General features: G+C 36.8%; 1 protein-coding gene across 1 annotated transcript in view; it reads left to right on the forward strand.

The window, feature by feature from the left end:
- The window catches only part of cadps2 (Ca++-dependent secretion activator 2), a 311,669-nt gene that overhangs the window by 126,763 nt on the left and 160,246 nt on the right, over window positions 1–24,660 (forward strand). The window contains exons 12-13 of the mRNA XM_037980923.1: window positions 4,015–4,151; window positions 22,246–22,436. Coding sequence (XP_037836851.1) covers window positions 4,015–4,151; window positions 22,246–22,436 — 328 coding nt within the window. The remainder of the gene's footprint in view (window positions 1–4,014; window positions 4,152–22,245; window positions 22,437–24,660) is intronic.

Below are 24,660 nucleotides of genomic sequence, written 5' to 3' on the forward strand. Positions count from 1 at the left end.
TGCCTTGAAAGTCTTGCTGATACTTCTCAATGGCGAATCCAAACAGCCAAATTCCAGGACCATTCTGCCTGTTTCGAGCGAAACAACTTTCTTCAAGATGTAACCCATATTATTCATGAGTTCCAGAAACGCAATTCAGTCTGCAGTCCTGTAAAAGAATCGCATCCAACTTGCGAGTCAGCTCGCGTATCCACACAGTTTGATTGCTGATCGCCGAACGAGAGACAGAGAGAAAAATTAATTTCTTGGTTGTGTATCTCCTCGTTTTTTTAGTTTTGAAATAAAACATGCAAATATTACACTAAATTATGATGCTCCATCTAGAAAATTAGACAAAATTAATTTAAAAATAAAAGGAAAGAAAAAAAATAAAGGTTGATCAATTAAATTTTGGTAAAATACATGAAAAACCCCAGCCCTGTTTGGAGCTCCAGAGCTCAGACATATTTGTAGTAGAAACATTGTTCAAAGTTTAAACAGGTCACACAAAGTTGAACTTTTCATGACTGAACTGGCTTTTCAGTATCTTAAATGGTTTTTATACAATCACAGTTTCAATTATTTGATAATAACAGATTTTTTAACAGAATGTTGAACTTACATTGATAATGTCACAACTAAATGCTGAATTGTTTAAATTTCAAAAATCTTTTTCAAACTATCCTTACTATCACAACTTTTTGGTATATATATATATATATATAAATTATACATTAAAACAAAAGTACATTATCTCTTTTTTTCACCCAGTGTGTCGCTTACTTCTATGAGACTTTTTTTCTTAAATAACCCCAGAATGCAGAGAGGGCAAAGCCAAGCTTCCATAGTTTCAGTCATATTTTAGTTAAAAATATACTTTTTTTTCAAAACAGGAAATGGGTCTTTTAAACTTGTCTCCAACATACTGGGAGTAACAGAAACAGGTGGTTACCATGGTGACCACAATGAGCCACTGACAACAGCTTTAACATTAATTCTGGTCAGACATTTTGATTAGTTCATTTTAAAATATTTTCTGACCTTAGATTATTACAAAGTTATGTTGGAGGTTTGAGCAGCTGTGTTAAACTGCTGTGTTTACTGTTTTTTTTTTTTTGTTGGCATTGAAGCCGGATGCTAAAATAGATTTTTAAAGCAAATGGCTCCCTGCTCATCTGCCCTCCAGGAGCATTTTAAGAACTTCAACATGCTGTAAAAGGTTTTGCTGAGTTTTATTTCTGGGTCACAGGGAGGAGAGGACAGGGAGCTAAAACTGATTTTGTGTTCTTTGTCCCATCATGAACTTGAACCATTGCCATTTCCTGGATATTTCTTCATTTTTCTTTTAACAAAATAAAAAAAAAACCTTGAAAAAAACCTAAAGTTTCACTAATGCATATACACATAAGTTAATAAAGTCCATTTATTATTGTGTAAAAATATTTTCTAGAAAAAAACAAATTTGCTATTCCTCAATTAGAGTTGTTAAATCTTTTGACTGGTTTGTTTTTTCAGGGTCAGTGGCTAAAAAGTGATTCTAATCATTGTTCAGATTCGGCATGAAAAGTCAAATTCAGTTTTCTTACTTCATGATGGCACTTCATGTGTGATATAATGTAGATGAACTAATTGTTCTTAATCTGTTACATCACAACTGCTGAATGTCACAGGAATTTTACATGCTAAATTGTTTTTAATTACCTTAGTAAATGTTTGTTTAAGTTTCTAATGTTTTCTAAATCTCCTCTTATTTTTATACCTTTCCCTGGCCTTAGTGCTGCCCTATTGTTTAATCTCCATTGTAACCATTAAACTTAACCAATCTATAACATTTGTACGCTCTTAGTTGCACATTGGAGTACATATTCTCAAATTCTGTATGCAGTTAGGACTGAATTCACATCAGATTTGCACTTTCTGTTGATCATAAATACATTTTAAAGCAAAACACAGTTCAGGTCTAAACACTGCTGCCAATAATTTTTGTGTTGTTTCAACTGTTGTAGTCTTTCATAAAGACCACAGTTTAATTGTGATCCTTCAATATGTGGCTTACCAGGAGACAAGCAAATCTAGACTGATGAGCTGCTTTTTATGTGAAGCTAATAGGGCTTTGAATCAATGACACATCACAATTTGAGTTGATTATGATTCAGATGACTGTGATATGATTATAAAATGATTAATACTTTGATTATCTTTACATTTAAATAATGATAACTTGTTTTACATAAACACTGATTTATATACACTGCTTGGCCAAACAAAAAGTTGTCACCTGGATTTAACTAAACAAATAGGTACGAGCCTCCTATTGGATAATTACTGCATGGGGAATTATGTTTCTGCTAACAACAAGTTGTTTAACCCCAACTGGTGCAATGAGTTGCTTCTCATTTTTTAAAATACATGTCGAAAGACATCCCATGGTCATGGAAAAGATGTCAGTCTGTTTGAGAAGGGTCAAATCATTGGCATTCATCAAGCAGAGAAAACATCTAAGGAGTTTGCAGAAACTACTAAAATTGGGTTAAGAACTGTCCAACGCATTATTAAAAACTGGAAGCATAGAAGAAATGTCACTGAAAAAAAATCCTGAATGATTGTGATCAGCGATCACTTAAACGTTTGGTGAAATCAATTTGAAGAAAAACAACAGTAGAACTCCGTGCTACGTTTAATAGTCAAAGTAAGAGCATTTCCACACGCACAATCAAAGGGAACTCAAGGGATTGGGACTGAACAGCTGTCTAGCCTTAAGAAAACCACTAATCAGTGAGGCTAACCAGAAAAAAAGGCTTCAGTTTGCTAGGGAGCATAAAGATTGGACTCTGGAGCAATGGAAGAAGGTCATGTACCAGGATTCATCGGGCTCAAATTGTGAAAGAGTGGTTCAGGGAGCATGAGACATCTTCACACATGGATTGGCCACCACAGAGTACAGACCTTAACACCATTGAGAATCTCTGGGATGTGCTGGAGAAGGCTTTGTGCAGCGATCAGACTCTACCATCATCAATGCAAGATCTTGGTGAATAATTTATGCAACACTGGATGGAAATAAATCTTGTGACATTGCAGAAGCTTATTGAAACAATGCCACAGTGAATGTGTGCCATAATCAAAGCTAAAGGCGGTCCAACAAAATATTAGTGTGTGCCATCTTTTTTTTTTGGTGGCAACTTTTTTTTGGTCAGGCAGTGTATGTTCATGCCTAATAAACATGCACAATAACATACATGAAAAAAAGCTATTAGTCACGGGCTGCTAATCAACAATTAGGATCAAAGCTAACTTAACATGGAAAACACCATTGCAAAACTAATGTGATTAGCATCATGGTTATCATTTGAAATTTATACATATCAAACTTTTTAAAGTTATAATTATGTTATGAGAAAGTCAACTATTTACAGACATATTCGTCAGGGTTTAATTCAGTTTCAATTCAGTCTATTTATATAGCAATGAGTCACAACAAAAGACATTTTAGGGCACTGTACAAAAATAAAATATTCACATACATTATAAAAAACAGTTAGTAAAAAGTTTCTATCTAAGGATAGAGACAAACATATTAAATTGTTGCATTATTGTAGGAACCTAAGCTGCAAAGTTACTACTTGGAGGAGGTCTGAATTGACCTTGAGCAGACAAAGCAAAATGTACAGTTGTTTTGATTCTCCAAATAGGCTAATCAGGTGTTGCATATAATCAGTGGTCCTGTGTGTTTGTGCCAGCTTAAAAAGAGGTGTAGATGATTGTGAATCTCAGCATTGGTTTGGCTAACGGGTTCATGCGAAGAAAACTCCAGAGTCAACCACTTCTGCTTATCCTGCCGGCTTATTAAAGAAACTTATGTAATTTGACCCAGATTACTTAAATATGCAAATATTTCAAGATGAAAAATTATTATACATTTAGAAAAAAAAAGAAGAAGACTTAAAGCCTGAAGCCTATATTTCTGTATTTTATGTTCATCGTAACAGAGTGTCTCTATGTGTGGCTCTTAATCTTTCTGTTTTTTCTGTTCAGGTATGGATCCTACTCAGCGCCAGGGAATAGAGGATTTGATCTCTGCAGCTCCAAGTCGATTTAACCATGCCACTTTGTTCACAGTCTTACAGAAACACACTCTCCAACACCGCATGAACGACTCTTTCTCCTGCCTGGTATGCTTACATGAGCTTTTTTGCTTAATTATAGCATCTCTTTAAAAGACAAGATAAAGTAAATTTATTTAACTTTCAAACTTCAATTAAACACTAATCACATGAAAAAAAATGTGCATGTTACAAAAAACATATTTTGATGTATAGGTGAAAAAGGACTGTTATTTTCTTGACATAAGATGAGCCGAGTGTGTTGCTAAATGTGTTACTCTGTGGCATTTAAAACTGAATTAACAATAGGAATTGCAGTTTCTGTGCCATGAGTTTGTGACTATATATATATTGGGTCCTCTACCAGAGGCCTTGGAGCGTGAGGGTTGTACACAGTATCTTAGCTGTTCCTAAGACTGCACTGTTCCTTCTGGACAGAGATCTCTGAGGTTGTTCCTGGGATCTGTTGGAGCCACTCTTAAGTGCTCCAATGACCACTGGCACCACTGAGGCCTTGTCTCTCCACAGCTTCTCTTTTTCCTCGTTTAGACCGTATTGTGCTTCTTCCTGATGTTTGAATCACTTAGGAATGCTTCATCTGGATGTCGCAGAATATTGGCCTTTTCCCATGGCCTCGACTTTTCCCTACTTGGGGTGACCTAGCACAGGTTAGGAGTCTTTCTATTGGGTCATCCCAGCCACTTACAGCTTGGTTCATAGGACCTTCGTTCTAAGGTTCGAAGCAGGCTGACTCAATCTGACTGCAGACTGCAGGGCATTGATTGGTCGGAGAGCAAAGTCTATCACGAGAGTGTCTCCTTCACAAGAATCAAACCCACAGTTTTTAATACCTTGCAACAGCACCATTTGTTTTTATTTACTTTCTTTCAAAAATTATTATATAAACAATAAAATTGCAACACGTAAACCAACACTGTGATACTATTAGAATATGCACGTTTCCGTGCTTGTTGGCTTATGACAGAATTCAAATGGAGCTAGAGCAAATGGACTCAATTTACGGGCTCTGACCAGCAGAGGAAAGGAGGCCTAGACTCAGCCTTTTAACTATTAACTATGTTAATAAAAAAGAACAAAAGTTGGGAAATAAAAGATAAAACTGATCTTTACCTGGTGGCTGTCCGACCCACTACCAGTCGTGCTTCAGACCACTAATAAAATTTCCGAGCCCCCACCTCCTCAGATTTAAAGCCATTTAGACTCAGTAAAAACCGTCAGATACACAAAGCCTCGCAGGTTAAATCAGCGGGGCAGCTGTGGGTGTCAGATACGCAGCGTTTAATCTTTCAGATAGTTTTTATGTTTTGAGATGGAACACTGAGTTGGGGGACGTGGCCAACAGCACCTTATTTGCATAATCGTTACGTACCCCTAATATAGTATTAAATATAATGAAGATGTTTTGTATAGTCCACAGAACTATCCTAACTTGTTCAAGGAAGCATAATAGACCCCCTTTAAAGCAGCAGATAGATTGACAATTATTTCCCACAGAGAAAAATATCACAGTGTCCCCTTAAGTTGTATAAAAGTACTTGCTTTTCAATGTACTTGAAGTATAACAGTAGGAATACTTGCATAGAGCTACAGCAAACACAAAGTTTACATTTGTAAACTAGCCCTTTTAAATTCTGATAAAGTGAAGCACAGCTGCATAAAAACTGTTCTTAAATACAACAAATAATTTTCACACAATGAAACTACTTACTACATTACCTAGGGTTGCAACTCACCCGGTAAAATATGTAACTGTCCTTTATTTGGCAATTCAAGGTTGTGTCCCATATTAAATCAATACAGGACATTATTTGTTCTGTATTTCCATAAAAGTCCAGTACTCATGTCTGTCACACACACATCAACACTAAACCTAACAATAATGATGAAAAGCCCCCACCCCCCTAACATCACAACCAGCACCCCCCTACAGATAGACACCGCAAACTGGTGCTCACAAAACCTGCACCTTTTAAAAATGTCCACTGCACCCAATACTCCACTGCGTCCTTAAAAACGAAAGTGCTTGCTTAAGTACTGACATGAGTGAGAAGAGGCACATCCTTGGCTAGACAGCGTCAGTGGAGATGATTACAAGACAAATTGTAAATTGTGTCAGCGAGTGTTTTCAGTGGCGCACGGTGATCTGGCTGCTGTCAGACAACCTGAATCAGGAGAGCAACACTTCTGACACAGAAGAAAACAGAAGAACCAAGGATCAGAATCACAGTTCTTCATCAGTTCTTCATACAGTATCAGTGTCTCCTGACACTGATACTGTATGGGACATTATTTTAGGGTGTTAATTTTTTAAAGTCGAATGACTAATTATTTATGTAATATACAGTAGTATTAGCCAATACAAATATTACATATGGCTATTTAAACAACAAATCATACTACTGGATTAACAGTTATTAGGAGTTGGGCGTGTGATGGTTGTGGCCCAGAGGAACCATGGTGGGAAACCTTGTTTTCATTTCTGAAAGGTGACAACCCTAACATTACCCCAACAGCGTAAGTAGATTGGATTTTAAAACAGATTCTAAAAAAAAAAGTGACTTATGTGATTGCATCATGAATTTCTGTTTAGTCTGTTAAGACACTGGTGGGAAAGAAGTCAGTGTGAACAAAACATTAATCTGTGACATTTTGGTGCAGTGATGGCTTTCTTTACCCCTGTCACTACAGTGACATGACCAGCATATCAAGGAATTCTGTGACATACTAGCAACTGGATTCCATAATAATAGGTTAGTGTTTAATATGATTCACCTTAATTTAACACAAAGAAGAGAGCTGTCTTAAACACACACATCTATATATACATACACACACGTATGTGTATACATATATATATGTATGTCTGTGTGTGTTTATATATATATATATATATATATATATATATATATATATATATTTTTTTTTTTTTTTTTTTTTCAAAGATACAATAAGATAGTATATAAATTTGTGTGCGTTAAGGCCCTGAGGGCTCTCTCACACCGATTGAGGGGATAAACGTTCTAATCAATACTTTCCAAATAGGAACATGACCCTTATGGACAACTGCTGTGCTGCCTGAATGGGATAGAAGGAGGGGGAGGAAGAGGAACCCTAATTAAGTGTTTGGGCAGGGGAGTGAAGTGAATGTTTTTGTGTTGTGTGCAACTGAGCAAAAATCATGAACCCCGAGACTGCATGTATATGTGTCCTCTTTAATTGAGTGTTCTACTCATAAAACCAGACTCAAAGCTAAAGAGGATGTTGCTTTTAAACCAAGACTCAATTTTAGCCCTAATTTTACTGTTGTGCACCCTTTTAAAACCTGTTTTAGCTGTGGAAGTGTTCAGCTGTTTTTTTGCAATCCTGACTGTTTATTACCAACAAATGTAAACATGAATGTAAAAAAGTTTCAGTTAGGTATCACAAGAAAAAACTGTTTGAGATTAAGGTTGAGATCTTTTAAGTATCAGAATAAAATGTATAGAATTCCTTGAAAGAATGCATATTGCCTTCTGCCTTTCATGTTTCATGAATTTTACACTAAATTCATCTTATAATGAAAAACAATATTGTATCTATTTATTTACAAACTTTAAACAGCATCTCAGTGATATTGTGAAATGTTACACTTTCAGCTACTACCACATCAATTTCAACTCAATATCTGTGAAATTGACTAGTTATAGCAATTTTTGTGTTGTCTAGATTTTCTTTGCTTGAGCAGCCTTCTTGAATTGGTTTAGTTTTAAAACCTATTCAGTTGTAGAGGTAAATCTGATGATTGTTTCTTAAAATTTCTATTAAAATTCAGTCAGTGGTTCATGAGACATTTTGATTTTGTCTTCAGATAGTTATTGGCAAAAGATTAAACAAAGATCTTGCACAATCAGTTTGTGCTTTGATTGTGTTGATGATCAGTTTCAACGACTACTGCATCAGATTTAAGTCAATATTTGCAAAACTGACAAGAGTTATAGCCATTTTTATTTTTTTCTAAGATCAGTTGACTGTGGCAGACGTCTTTAATCAGGTTGATGACAATAGTTAATCTACTGTAGAGGTGTATTCAGTGATTTCTCTCTGCAGGTTTCCTAAACATTTGTCCACTTGTTCATGAGATATTCTGGTAACTGACAAACAGACTCACGCACACAAGCAAAAACATCACCCCCCTTTGCCTTTCTGTGGTGGGCAATACTTAAACCTTAAACATCCTTGCTTCATAATTCACAACTCAACAGAATAGTTTTATAGTTCACTTTCAGGTAAGACAAAAAGTAAATAAAAATCCCTCAATGAGCAGAAAAATAGTAAATATGTTGTTAAATTGTAAAGCAAATGTGTTCACAATTCTAAATTTACAAGCAAGTCTGCAATCAAAGAGTGAGACCATCCAGCAGCCTTTGCAGCTGGCAGACAGAAAATATGACCTCAGCAACAGAGCTGGCAGTTAAACTAGTTCTAAAACTCCTTCAAGAGGATGATATAACATGAAGCGTGGCAAAACATTGGGATTTTTTTCAGTCAGCTGGGTCTAGAATTTGGTGCAAGCACAAAAAAGGAGGAAATTGTTAAAGAGAAACATATATATATATAGACCAATGAAAAAGCAGCATTGAGGGCAGACAGCACAAAGCAATAAGTCTTCCCTTACAAAAAAAATCCCACGAAATTCACATGTGATCACATGTGATTCCCATTTTCCACATGTGGTTCACATAATCCACAAAAAAAATCACGTTTTTACATGTGGAAATGTGGGAATCACATGTGATTCCCATGTGATCACATGTGAAAGTCACATGTGATTTTCATGGGATTTTTTTGTAAGGGTTAAAAAAATGAACCGTAAGAAATGTTTATAAAATCTAATACACAGAAAAATTTGCTTGTTTTTGCAAATAAACTGTAAGAAATTGGCTGATTAAAAAGAAAGAAGTACTGTAAATTATAAAATGCATTGATGAATCAATTTGCACGGAATAAGGAGATGATGGCTGAGCATTAGTTCAGTGCTGATAGACTGAAAAATAAAAATAAAAGTGTTAAGAAACCATATTTGCAGAGTCAGCAATGATATTGGATTATACGGAAGGTAAGAAACAGTTGTTACCTCTCCAGTACAAAATGTAGACACTGAAATTTTCCACCATCTAAAAGTTTCTGGAACAACTTCACCTACTTTCAAGGTGCATGAAGAGGTGGAAACAATACCTTAGCAAGTAAAGGCTTCAACAACACTGATGGTATTGGAAAAAAAACTATTAATTGACCAACATGTTTTGCTGTTAGACCAATTTGAAAAGTTTTTGGTAACAGTTTTGTTTCAGGAGCATAAAACTATCTACTAACTAGGTCCTTATTAATATTCAAACTAGTGGCAAAAACTCTTATTAGACATTAAACATTTAGACTGCAATAAATCATCCATCCATTCATTTTCTTTTTCCCACTTCTCCTTTCCGGCTTGTGGGCTGTTGGCGCCTATTTCTAGCAGTCACTGTATAAGAGGCGGGGAACATCCTGGACAGGTCGCAAATCCATCACAGGGACACATAGAGACAAACAACCTTTCACGCTCTCACTCACACCTAGAGACAATTTTGAGTTGCCAATTAACCTAACATGCATGTTTTTGGTCTGTGGGAGGAAACCGGAGTATCCAGAGTAAACCCACGTGTGTACAGGGAACTCCACCCAGAAAGGCACCAGGTCTGAAGGCAATCCTGCAAACCTTTTGCTGAGAGGCAACAGCTCTAACCACTGTGCTGCTGTGCCAGATGCATACCAGGCAATATTATCACTAGCCCCCAGATTTTAGTAATAAAACCAAACCAGAAAATTATCAACCAGGTAGTATTTTAATTTTAGGATCAACATGGCTGAAAAATGGGTCTCCATGCAATTAATAAAACATCCTAATATGTGTGATACCCCTCTCCATCCAGTTTATTCAACTGAGACAGTCAGCTGTTATTTCATTGTGAATATCAAACGTTTATTGGACAACAAGATTATGGGCAAACCAAACAAATATTCAAAAAATAAAACTTCAGTTTTGTAACTACAAAAATGAAGTCCAGTTAGTCCTTAGTTTGTGTACGATAAACTAAAATGACACAAAGTTTTTTTCTCAGTTCAAGTGTTACTGGATTCTGTATCTGCTTTGACCATTGGCAGCTGGTGGGAGAAGATTTGTGAGAGTTCTCGGTTTTCTAACAGAGGTTTGCAGTCTTGTAGCTTGCATTGGATTGGCAGATGTGGGAGCATTGTGAAGTGAAAGGAAATTTATTTATATAGCACATTTCAGCAGCAAGGCAATCCAAAGTGCTTTACAACAGAAACAACAACAGAATCAAATACAGCAGGTACATAATGAAACACAGAAAAAAAACGTCAATCATCAATCAAGCAACTTTCTCCAAGATGTAACCCATATTATTCATGAGTTCCAGAAACGCAATTCAGTCTGCGGTCCTGTAAAAGGACCGCATTCAACTTGCGATTCAGCTCCTGTAAGTGCACAGTTTGATTGTTGACCGCTGAATCCATCAAACGAATTTGACGATAAGTCAGGTAACTGCCTAATCCAAACAGCAGGAATCATGTTATCAAAAACCAAAATATTTGAAGATCTTCTTCCAAAGACAAAAATTGATAGATAAAAAATATTCCATTTCCTCCAGAAATCCATTGTGTATCCAGCAAAAAATGTCTCCTCAGGGAAAGCTGGCTCTCCTTTCCCATCAAGAAAATTTGATTAATTGGGTTGAGAGACCAACTGACCAGATCCATAGTTTATAAATTTTGAAGAATATGCAAAAGAGAGGTTCCGAAAAGAGAGCAAGGCAGAGAGGCAGAGAAGGGGGGCAGTTTAGGAGACAGCTGTTGTCTTCCTTCACCTGTGGGTTAGGGTTAGGAAGACAACAAAATAATGTTTACAGCCTAAAATGCAGTTTTGAAAGCCGTGCACCTAAATATAGGCATATTTTCTAAACCTAACTGCACAAAATGTGGCCACATGGCTCACTTACAGTATAATTCAGTGAGAAAATTTGCCTTTTTTTCCTCAGTTTCGAGTCACCAACTAGTCTTTAAGTCACAGCATAGTGAGATGCTACCTTCAGACACTAACAATTTGAGCAATTCCATATTATGTCATTAGAAAGAGGGTTGGGTGATCATAAAGATGTGTTTCAGGTCAAAATCAGGTTAACATCCTCTCAGAAAAGAAATAAATTCAGTGATACAGTTAGAACATGGATTTTATGTACTGAACAAAAATATAAACGCAACACCTTTGTTTTTTCTCCCATTTTTCATGGACTGACTTTTTCTATGTACACAACAACATATTTTTTCTACAAATTTGTGTAAATCTTTGTTAGTGAGCACTTCTCCTTTGCTGAGATAATCCATCCACCTCACAGGTGTGGCATATCAAGATGCTGATTAGACAGCATGATTATTGCATAAGTGTGCCTTAGGCCACAACAAAAGGCCACTCTAAAACGTGCAGTTTACTTCTACTGTATTGGAGGTCTGAAGTGGGGGGCAGAAAACCAGTCAGTAATTGGTGTGACCACCATTTGCCTCACGCAGTTCAACACATCTCCTTCGCATAGAGTTGATCAGGTTGTTGACTGTGGCCCATAAAAAGTTGGTCCATTCCTCAAAGGCTGTGCAAAGTTGCTGGATATTGTCAGGAACTGGAAGAGGCTGTCATATATCCAGATCCAGAGTATCCCAAACATGCTCAATGATTGACACATCTGCTGAATATGCTGGCCTTGCAATAATTAGGATGCTTTCAGCTTCCAGGAAATGTGTACAGATCCTTGCAATATGAGGCATTATCATGCTGCAACAATTTCAAAATGTCATCAATAAAATGCATCTGTATTCGTTGTCCATAACATACACCTGCCCATACTATAACCTCACCACCACCATGGGCCACTTCACAATGTTGATATCATCAAACCGCTCACCCACTCGATGCCACACACACAGTCTACCATCTGCCCTGTACAGTGAAAACTGGGATTCATCCATGAAGAGAACACTTCTCCAACATGCCATATGTCATTGTATGTGAGCATTTGCCCACTCTAGTCAGTTACAATAACAAAATGCAGTCAGGTGGAAAACCCGATGAAGATGACAAGCATGCAGGTTTTCTGACACTCACCACAGACCCCCAATACAGTAGAAGTAAACTGCACATTTTAGAGTGGCCTTTTATTGTAGCTAGCGTAAGGCACACCTATGCAATAATTATGCTGTCTAATCAGCATCTTGATATGCCACACCTGTGAGGTTGACGGATTATATCGGCAAAGGAGAAGTGCTCACTAACACAGATTGACACAAATTTGTAAACAATATTTGAGAGAAAAGGGCTTATTGGCATGGAAAAAGTCCTAGATTTTTGAGTTCAGCTTGTGGAAAACGGGAGCAAAACAGAAGGGTTTATATTTTTGTTTCTACTAAAACCATAAAGTAGTTTTGGTAAATTGGATGTAGGCAGATTTTCTGCAAGTGATAATAGAAAGAACTCCTCCTGAACAAGGACTCAAATATTGAAGAGTCATGCTGGTTTGTCTTGTGTTACTGGCTTGTCTTTAAAAGCAGTCAAACGAGGAGATGTTCAGGAGTGACATCTGGGCCTCTTTCATTTGTCTACCTGCCTCACCAGGACTCTTTCCAGCACTGCAATTAGACCAATCCATTCACATTGCCCATCCAGATTTTCTCTTCTCAGCCTTTTGTGAACACTGCAGAGCTTTTTGTTCCAACCTGAGCCTCTTTTCACCAAACACTCTGAGAAAAGCCCAGTGCTGAGGCGTGGGAGACATCTGTTGAGAAGTGGCTTGGATTCATGTCACAGACCGGGTCATACTTTTTTCACAAAGAGTTCACTCCAACAACAACAACAGTAATTAGTCAGAAATGTGGGGAGTGGCTAGAGCCCACACTCCTGCAGTGTAATTCCTCCTCATGAGGAAGAGTTTAAATACCCCAGTGAAGTTGGTGGGAGAATGCTAAGCAGGACCCGAAACAGATCCAACAATAGTGTTAATGCAGATTTAAATGGTCTCTGGCTGGTTAGAAATGTCCATAAAGGGAGAGCAGGGTGCTGGGTGAGAGCTGGGGGAGTGGTTGTGGAAGGTTTTGAGAATCATGTCTTGATCATGAAAGTCTATAGCACTTAAAAGGACATTTTAATTTTTTTTTAAATGTGGGAAAGACACTGTTTGGATGGTAATGCTCTTTTTTTGCCTACAAAAAAACTGTTGTTGTTGCTGTCAACAGGACATTAAGACTGCATGACATTACTGAAGCATACATATTCACCAAACAAAATATTTTAGATATCTAAAAACATTATGGTGGCTACTCTTTTTTTACTTTTTAAAACGGCCTCACATTTGTTGAAGGAATGCATATCCCCTGCCATAGTTTTAGACTAAGATTGTCTTAAGATCATCTTATGATGAGAAAAATTAGCCAGCTGGTGAAACCTTTTAAAGTTTGTCTAGATTGTTTACGGCTCTAGTTGATATTTAATAAGTTTTCTTGTACAGTGGGGGTGAATACTTTTATATATACATTAGAGTCCACCTTTACCTTTTGGTGATGGGTGATAATGATATTTAATGATATTTTCTAATTTATAAAAAGGACTTTAAATGTGACCACTTTAATTTAAAGGTCAAGGACTTCAAGAGACTGTCAAGTATCTGATGAATCACAAACAAATATGTAATTTCTTTCTTTTGATGTGACACTTTTTATAAGGAGATTCTTAAAGTATAAGTATAAAATCACAACCATTAGCAACATGTTATCAGCACAGGAAACCAACCCCTCCTCCCCAAACTCACACCCTTCCTAAACCTCTGCTTAGTGAAGCAGAATGAAATGGGTCATGAGGTTGCTGAGAATGATCACTGAAGTGGACAACATCTGAAGCCCAATATTTACCTTTAATTCACAAGTCTCTGACCTACTTCAGTTTCCTGTCAGCCTTTACTTTTAAGACCTCAAGACATCTTTGTTCCATCTTTGTCTTTTACTGTACTTTTGAACAATGAGAGTAAAGGCGAACTTGCCTCCTTTCAGGCCTGTCATTCTGAGCATCCTGATTTCAGAATAGCTTCCCATGATGTCTCTAAAATCATAAGTACTGTAATAATCGCCCATATCTATGCATGCACACTGTTCCAACTCCCACTGCTTCAAGTATGTGCTAATTAAAAAAAATCTGCAGAAAGGCTTTATTCACATGAAGGGATCATGCTGATTGGTAGATTAAACATATTTACAAACTTGACATTGTTTTAAAAAGTTTTTTATTGAACTTTAGGCCTTTAGGTTTTGTCCATGTGGGAACTTTTTTTTTTCTCTAAAACAATCTTTTTTGTTGTTTCTAAAAATATCTTTGTAAATGCAGCACCATTTCAAGAAATGTTTTCATCCACATGAAAACAAAAAAATGACCCAAAATGCTGTATTAGTTATCTCAGGCCTGTATGTAGCACTTGAAACAAAATGTGGAGCATGCACATAAAGCTAATTCTCCGTATAGGAACCATAGACGTTACATACAAACCACTGACTGTGTGGGGTATACTGAACAGTCTATGGTTTACAACCTTTAAACACAACATGTAAAAGACAAGCATGATAAACACAAGAACAAGAACCATATATTTTGTCAAACTGAACTACAAGACCAAAACAGTACAGGATAGTGTTGACTGTCAGTTGTGTCAGTCCAGACACATGGATGATTTTAGGACCAGGCTGAAGAGTTAGAACTTTCCTCACGATGTTCAAAGATTATCAGAGAAAATTATTTATATATATAACTACACTCTTGTATATTGAATTTGCTCTGATATGCTTAAATTTTTTAAAAAATGTTTTAATAGGCCTACATCTTAAAAAAAGTTTTTAAAGACCTACAAATTTTAAAACATTTCCATTTCCCACATTTTATAAATTTATACTTTAGGTATATTTTAGTTTTTCTGCAACAATGAATAAAACGTGTAAAAGTGTAATAGGCTGTAGTTTACAGATTAGTGTCTGCAACACAAGCATAAGCATTTAATCTGTCAGTGTTGCTGTTGTTGTCATCTTTGGGGTCATAGATCAGGTTAGAGGTGCGTCTATAGAAGTTGTGTTTAGGCTTTCAGACAGAATGCAAGGGTGGTGTTGGAAGATTATTTTCACTCTGGAACCCAGTTTTGAAAAATACTTCTTAGGGGCTCACATGCTTTTTCCATCTAGACCAGGGTTAGGCAACCCTGGTCCTGGAGAGCCACTGTCCTGCATGTTTTACGTGTTTCTCTGCTCCAACACACCTGATTTGAATCAGTGTGTCATTAACAGGATTCTGCAGAACATGTAGAGGTCATTTAACCACTGAATCAGGTGTGTTGGCTTAAAGGCTTAAACAATTAAAAGATATGTATTCATAAAAACGGTTCTTGTGAAGATGGCACCTTAATATTTTATTATCCTGCTAATGATTTAGAAGAGCCTGATAATACTGCTAAAACTAAAACACTTTAACACATAGATGTAAATGCTGCACTGAAAAGAGATATCAGATCCACAAAATGAAATATTTATCTTCAACTTACAGTTTTTGAAAGTAAACTTAAATCAACCATTGAGTCATGCTGTAGTTTGGTTACCATTAGCCATTGTTCAGCTCATTTTAGCTTCTGTTCTGCTTTTTTTATTCAGTTCAGTTCAGTTTTAGCTTTTTCAGCAAAGTCATTTAGCACTCAATATTCACACTGTATTTTTGCAGAAATTTTCATTTTTCTGGGTAATGTTTATATTCTCTTTGCCTTTATTACCTAAACTGTATTTTTAATAACTGACATAAATTGTAATACTCAGTTCTGACTGAACAGTAGCCAGAACAAAGATTTTTAGTAATTTCTATCAGAAAATCATCTGTCCCATTTTTTTTATCCTCAAAACATCACACTGCTTATGTAGACTCTCAGTCACCAAGGACATGGTAAATCCCAAAACGGTTAAAAAACAAAAAAACAACTGGATTTCTATTCTGTAGCTGAAAACATTTTGCTTCTCATTCCAGGAGCTTTATCAATTCAAAACACAGAGTGAGGAGTTCAAGCTTTTAAAGCTGAGATGGTCTGTAAGGTAGGTTCACGTGCAGATTACCCTCACTCACCTCACAATAGAGGCTCGTTAGGGTCTTTGTTTGCCGGGCTCACAAATGGGCCACTTTGTTCACATGAATGAAGGTGTAGATTAGAGTAAAAATGTCCAGTTGTTTTTGTTTTTTAACCTTTTTGGATTGTGCTTCTATTCAGAATATTATTTTTCCAAAAGTGTCTGTAGTGACTGGTCAGTATTCATTCTGCCTTTAGGTTTCACAAAAAAAAACACTTGTATTGTAACATTGTGGGAATCTGTAAAATGAATTATGTTTAAAGATATATCATCCCCACAATAAACTTACATGAAATGTTCTTTTATACAGAGATTCTCTGAAAAAATCTGTTGCTGTAAAACACCCTGTCTTTACAGATGCCTGGCTTGATGCATGTTGAACAGATTGAATTATTTAGTAGAATGCCTGGTTTTAATTATTTATTCCAAGAGGGAGAAAAAAACTGTTGTTGTTGTTTTTCTTTTTGTTGTTGTTGTTTTTGGCATTACAAAAAAACTGAAGTCTTTCTGTTTAAGGAATAAGAGTTTTAGAATTCTTGGAATAAAAACTGGCTTCAGTGGCCAAACAAAACAGAATCACAAACCACGAAGAATGCTTAGCATTTTATTCCCTGCTTCCTATGTATAGTCAGGTGACAAGAGGCGACAGGCAGAGGTGTTCGTTTTTTCAGAGCTGCCACGATGGTTTGACTTTTCTTGGGTCATGCTGTCCCTCAGAGGGGGGCGGCAGACGCTGGCGCTCCAATATGCAGACATGCAGCCATGGCTGATGGAAACCTAACAAGGCAGTCTGCTCGTTAGCTGCTAATTGAGCGGTCAGCGCCAAGACTGGAGTGCGCCATCTGTTTGTCACAGAGGAACATCTTGTCTCTTCATGCTCGTCGACAAGTCCTTCTCTCTTTCTCTGGTGTGATATTAATAGCTCATGCCCACATGCATAGCGAAAAAATTAAGAAAGAAACTGAAGAATATGACAAGCAAACTGGAAACTGGAGTAGGGATGGGGGCACAAAACAGTCTACATAAAAGAAATCTGCCAGATACAGTTAACCCAAACAGAAATAAGCACGTTGATTAGATATAATAGATAAATAAAGATATGTCAGATAAATAATAGAAAAAAAGTTGTCAATTTTAATATTATACAATTTGGGATTTTAAATATGCAACATATAAATGTTCCTAATGCTGCTACCTCCAATAACTCATTTATTAAATAATAAAAATTGTACTGAAGTGTCTGCTGAAAGTATTTTTATCACCTACCACCATGAAAGTGTGTACGCAATCTAAACAAACTAGTCAAGATTTAGTCTTTGTTTTTTAAAACAGTAGTTTTCTCTTTGCTGCTCTCCCATAAAGCTTAGACTAATGAAGAATCTGGTCAACAGTTTTATATACAATCTCTCCCTCACCTGCTCACCTGCTGAAGCTTGGAACTCCTTCAAAGTTCTCACAGGTGACTTGGTAGCATCTCTCACTATTCTTCTTGAATGGTCATTCAGTTTGCGAGGACAACCTTATCTTGGTAAATTTACACATGGCTCATATTCCTTCCAGTTCTTGATAATGTATTTAACAGGACTCCTGAGAATGTTTAGGGCCTTGGAAATAATTTTGTATCCATCTCTTACTGAATAGTACAAGTATTTTTTCAAAAATCTTTTCTCTGACTTGAATTGACATTTTAAAAGGGGTGTGTATTTATGCAACCACTTATTGTATATTATATAATTTGTAACTCTAAATTGTCACTAGGTGTGAGTGAGAGTGTAAATGGCTGTTTGTGTTTATGTGTCCCTGTGGTGGACTTGTGACCTGTCCAGGGTGTCCCCTGCCTCTTGCACAGTGATGGCCGGAGATGGGCACCAGCTCCCCACAACCCAGAAAGTAGAAGTAGAGAAAGCAAATGGATGGATGAATAGTATTTTTTTGTAGAGATTTTATTTCACTTTTACATTGAAAAAAACTTTTTTCAGAAGTGTTTTTGTAAAGAAGATTTATATTGTCCATGATTGATTTGTGACAACAATAAAAACAAAACACACTTTTTATAGGCTTACAGATGCAGATCCAGATAAATATGTTTGTACCTGTTTATTAAAGAAAGAAGAAGCTACAAAGTTTGTTGAAATACCTTTTAATAGGCAAAAGTAATCAAAAACTTGACTAAAAATTAGTCATTGTTTTTGAATTTTGGTTCAACAGAATTAATTATTTAACAAATTAATGAAACTGGTCTTGAACGAATGTTACCCTTAACATAATAGTTTGTTGTACAACCTTTTGAGGCAATAGTTGCAATAAAGTGATTTCTGTAACTCTCTTTGAGACCTCTGCACCTGTCCACAGGTATTTTGTCCCACTCTTCATGAACAAACTGCTCCATCTGTCTCAGGTTTGAAGGGTTCCTTCTCCAGATTACATGTTTAAGCTCCTTCCACAGATGTTCAACAGGATTTAGATCAGGGCTCTGAAAGTCAATTTAGAATAGTCTGTTTTGTTTGCAACCATTCGTGAATATTTTTAGCTGTGTGGTTTGTGTTGAAGGACACTTGACCTGCGTCTGACACTGAGCAGCCCATTTGGCTCCAGAATGCCTTGGTAGCGTTGAGGTTTTATTGTACCTTGAGCAGATTCAAGACACCCTGCATCAGATGCAGCAAAGCAGCCCCAGAATATAACAGAGCTTCTTCCGTGTTTCACTGTAGGTACCATGTCCCTTTTGAGTTTCCTTAATTTTTGGGTTTGTGAACATGGATATAATGGGACTTGATGCCAAATAGCTCCAGTTTTGTCTCATCTGTCCAAAGGACATTCTCCCAGAGGCTTTGTGGCTTGTCAGTATTCATTTTGACAAATTCCAGTCTGGTGTTTTTATGAATTTTTTAATAATTATTTTAATTACTTTTTTTTATTTATTTATTTATTTTATTTTTTTATTTTTTTATTTTTTACAACCTCTCGGTCGTCTTCCATCTCAGGTATGAAAAGTGGGCCCTGGCACCTACTAGTTAAAGAAATTGACTACTCTCCATGAACACAAAGCAGTATAAAGGAACCAGCTGCTAATAGAAGGGACCCACTCAGAGTGACTGAACCAAAGCTGGACAGTACTGATCATGAAGCATCCCAAGAAAGTGGAAATCCCATCCAACTACCAGCCAGTCACCTGCCTCTGTACTATGTGGAAGCTCCTGTCCAGCATCATAGCAACTAAGATGAATAGGCACATGTACCTGAGTGAGGCACAGAAGGGAATTGGCACCAACACTAGGGAAGCCAAGCACCAGCTACTGTTTGACAGAACCATAGCTTGAGACTGTAGTACCAAACACAAACCTGTGCACCACCTGGGTTGACAATAGGAAAGCCTATGACTGGATATCACACACATGCATACTGGACTATGTAAACATGTACAATATTAACAGGACACTAAGAGACTTCATCAAGAACTTGATGGGAATGTGGTAGGTGACTGGAGGACAATTCACAGCCAAATGCACAAGTCAGCATCAAGTGTGGCATATATCACAGTCATGGCCTGAACCCCCTCAACTAGATCATCACAAAGATGGGCTATGGATACGGATTCCAAAGTGGAACAGTCATCAGTCACCTCCTCTACATGGATGACATCAAGCTGTATGCCAAAAATGAGCGAGACATCGACTCACTGATCCACCTCACCAGGATATACAGCAAGGACATTGGGGTTGTCACAATAAAAGTGGTAGACTGATGTCCAAGAGAGCACAGTGATCACAACTAAAGGGGTTGACAAAATTATACACAACCATCCTGTACTCACTTCCCATACATCCAACCCCTACAGAGGCCAATAACCTTCTGGCTGGTATCAACAAATTCTACCAATGGCTAGAAAGGGCTGGACTGAAGGACAGCTCAGAGGCACTAATCATGGCAGCACAAGAGCAAAAGAGGCTGGGGTCTGTCATACCAGGCAGGACCCAAGATTGTGCAAAAAAAAATGCTCCTGAGACAGTCCAGCACTTAAAAGCAGGGTTAGCATAACCAAGTGGCCGGAATAATGCAAAGAAACATCTGTTCCGAGTATGGACTGGAAGTCCCAAAGTCAAAGTGGTAGACTCCACCTAAGGTGGTGGAGAATGGCAGGGATAAGATACTGTGGGACTTCCAGATCCAGACTGACAAACTGGTGCTGGGCCAACTGGACACTGTGGTTGTCGACAAACTACAGAAGAAGGCAGTGGTGACAGATGGAGCAATCCCAAGTGACTATAACATCAGGAAGAAGGAGCACAAGAAGCTTGAGGAATACCAAGGGCTGAAAGAGGAAACAGAGAAGCTGTAGAGAGTCAAGGCCTCAGTGGTGCCAGCGGTCATCGGAGCACTCGGTGTTGTGACCCCCAAACTGGAAGAGTGGCTCCAACAGATTCAAGGAACAACCTCAGAGATCTCTGTCCAGAAGAGCACAGTTCTAGCTCAGATTCTGGGCAGAACCCTCAAGCTCCCAGGCACACTTAAGGGAACTGGTCTGTGGCATGAAACTCCTGAGCTAAAATTAGTCCCATTCCAGCACTGAGTTAATCTGTTTATATTTTCAGTCTAATAAAGCACAAAAGGCTATATGTATGCTATCACTTTTAACATATTCACGAATATTAAAATATTTCATTATTATGATCTTTCTAATATTCAACACCATTTCAAAAAATAAAAAATAAAGAATTCAGATAAAATTATGATGTATGGGCCAGTAAGACGATATAAGACAACAAAATATTGAATAATCAGACTAATCAGAGAGATGGATTGAAAGAGAGCTTTTAATGTTTTTCCTTGACTTGTGATTTGACGAAAGAAGAAACTTTAGACTTGACATTAAAATTATGTTCCTGCTGCAATCAGGTCTGCGTATGACAAATCAATATGATCATCACCAATCAAATATTTAACAAACAGTGACTTAGATGAGAGAGGTCTTGCTCAGTAAACCACAATAAATAGATCTGGTGTTTTGATCTGTTCATGTATCAGGGTTTATTTTATAATTTTTATAATTCACACCTGTTAAGTTTCTTTTAATTGGTTTACTTTTGACTGTAGGCAAGCAGACACTGTCCCAGTGGGGTTGTAGGGAAGGTGACAGTAGGTGAGACAAAGAAGAACCCACCCTTTTTACTTTGAGATGTCCTGAAATATAAACTATGTATATAATGTAATAATCAAAAATTTGGTTTGAGAAAATCTATTTATATGGCTCTCAGTCCAGTACAGACCCCCCTCACCCTCTCCCAGTCTGTCTCCCCTCTTGGGTCACACACCTGGCAGAAAGCCATGGCTGTCATGTAGAAGGAGCTGTGTGTGTGTGTTTGTGAGGGTGTGTGGCATCAGCTCAGTGGAGGTGCTAATTTGTTAACGTGCCTTTCATGTGGAATCTTTAATTAACATTGTAAGTTTCACGTCTAATTTAGTGATTACATGCAGAATGAATGAACTAATGAACATCTCAGGATGTTCCAGTTCTTTGACACCTTTGTGCTTTTTTTAACTCTTGCAGAGAATTCTTAGCTGATTATTTAACCTTTACCCCTTTTCACTGCCTAATTTGTAGTAAGGTATTGAGAATTTTTATTGAGTTTACTGAGCCAAATTAGACATTGGCTGGAGTCAGTTCACATGGAAACGCAAAGCTTTAAAGCAATTGTTCAGCCTGCACCAGTTAAGTACATAACTGCTCTTTATTTTCCTCCTGAAGTAGAAGTTTACATTTCTGAAACATTAGTGTAGATGCCATTCTTCAACTAACTGCAGACAGTCACAGCCCAGTGAGATAGCATCTTAGCTTTCCTGGCCACATGTAATGTAGGCACATGTAGAAGCTACAACTGTCTTGCTCATATCTGCTGTGTATGTGTTTGGTTCTTTTCAGGGCTGGTTCAGTCCGGGTCAGGTATTTGTTTTGGACGAGTACTGTGCTCGGTATGGTGTTCGAGGCTGCCACCGCCACCTGAGCTACCTGCAGGACCTGATGGACTATTCAGAGAAGAATGCACTGGTTGACCCCACATTGCTACATTATAGCTATGCCTTCTGTGCCTCTCACATTCATGGAAACAGGTAAAAAAAAAAAAAGCCATCACTCTATATCACTATGAAGCATTTATTAATAAGGCGATGTCCACCACTGCAAACATAAACATATGATTCTAGTAACACAGCTTTGCCTCACATGATGCTGTTTTTGTTAGCAGAAAGCCTGTGAGGGATCACAATCTGTCACTGTGCAACTTATGGTGTAGAACATACTACATTCCAGACATCAGGAAAATCTTCAGCAACTTCAACTATCAATATATACTCATAGTTAAGAGAATGAAAATAAGGAAGTATATAAAATAATAGAAATGCCACTAAAAGAGGACAAGTGTGAAGAAAAAAAATATTTTTTCTAAGTTATTAACTAAATCAAATATGACAAATGAATACAACAAAGTTAATCTCGAAATTAAAAGAGAAACAGAAGAATACATTTATACATAAATATAAAGACAAAACAATAGAGATACGAAAATATAAAAAGTAAATGACGATACCGTAGAGTTCATTTTTTGTCTTGAATGTTATCTGAAATAGTATTTGATGTATTGCAAAAGTAAAGTAAGTGGTAATTTCCGTTTTGTCCTCAAACAGCATTTATGGATTATAAAGTCAAACCAGGCAATGTTATATTCAGATTGTCTTATAGCACTGTGGTGTGAAAACTATCTGTGACTCCAACCTGGATACCTCACAGCACGCCAAAGGCAATGGGCAAATTTACCTATAATATAAACAAATAAAGAAAACATTTTTAAAGTAAAGAAAAAAAGGTTTTATAAAAAAATACCTAAACAATGACCAAAAAAAATAAAATTAATGAAACCACTTTTTAAATAATTTATTTATTCTTTTTTTACTTTTATTTTTTCACATTTCCACAATTGTAATCTTTTGTTATGAAAGTCCTATGATTTTGCACAAATCTAATTCAATGTTTATTTATTGTCAGGAGTATTTTGTCCATGAGTCTGTTCTTTCATATTAGTCAGTTTCATTTTGCATCCATGAGTCCAAGAATAAAAGCATTCTGCAGCATAAAATAAAGACAAAATGAGCACAGTCTTTACAAGTGGTATCAGTGCATTCGCACTGAAGCATCCTTATTGCTATTCTGTTATCACAATTTTGCCTCTGCCAAAAAGGTTATATGTTCAGTAGTGTTGGTTTGTTTGTCTGTTAGCAAGATTACTTAAAAACTAATGAAAATATTTTGATGGAATTTTCAGAAAAAATTGAGGTTGTCACAAGAAACAGTTCATTGCAATTTGGTGGTGATCCAGATTGCAATCCAGATCAAACTATCTCCTAATGATTGCATCCTTGGTAGAGGTTTGCGCTTTCTGAGTGCTTCTAACTTTTCACACCATAGTTTAAATAAATAAATAAAATGATATATACATCACATTAGAGATCATCATTCAAAGTTTAAACAGGTCACAGAAAGTTGAACTTTACATGACTGAACTGGTGTTTCTAAGTTCCATTTATGGACATTTTAACCACAGTTCATTAGGCTGAAAGTTGATGATGTCACACACCAAGGTTTAAATTATCTAAAACTTTTAAATCATTTAAAAGAAACTCTTCTTATTCCAACAACTTGTTAGTGCATGTACAAGTTCTACATTAGAAGATAGGTATTTTTGTCTTCTGTTATCCAGTGTGTCTCTCCCTGCTCGAGGACTTAGCAGTTTTCGCTCAGATCTTTGGAACTTGTCATATCTTATACTTAAAACACTGTAGAAACATAAAAAAATGACACATGTGATCGTCACAGTCTTCTTCTACTCCCACTTCACAGAGTTTTATGATCCATTCTAAAGCTGTTTGATTGAGGCTTACTTTTCAGTCTGTTTCTGTCTGTCTGTCAGGGAGTGACAGCCACAGGTATGTGGTTACCATGATGACCATAATGAGTTACTGGCAATAGCTTTAAAACTTTTTTTCAAGTTTTTATTCTCACACTTCTTTTTTAGTTCATACATCAAAATGTAGGCATTTATCTTAGAATATGCAATTCTGATGTTGTAATTTTGGACAGCAGCTGCATCAGAGCTCATCAAATTTTTATAATAAATGTTTTAGTTCTATATTGTTGTCATTTTTACTGTTAGTAGCTGGTGTAAAAATAATGACAACCTTAGGGCACTGAGATTTATGGCAAAATTAAATGCTAAGCTGTGAACATTTAGTGTTTTTTTTTTTTTTGTTTTGTTTTTGTTGTTATTTATCAACTTGTGTCTCT

Source organism: Kryptolebias marmoratus, linkage group LG17, assembly GCF_001649575.2.
Source record: "Kryptolebias marmoratus isolate JLee-2015 linkage group LG17, ASM164957v2, whole genome shotgun sequence".
NCBI lineage: Eukaryota > Metazoa > Chordata > Actinopteri > Cyprinodontiformes > Rivulidae > Kryptolebias > Kryptolebias marmoratus.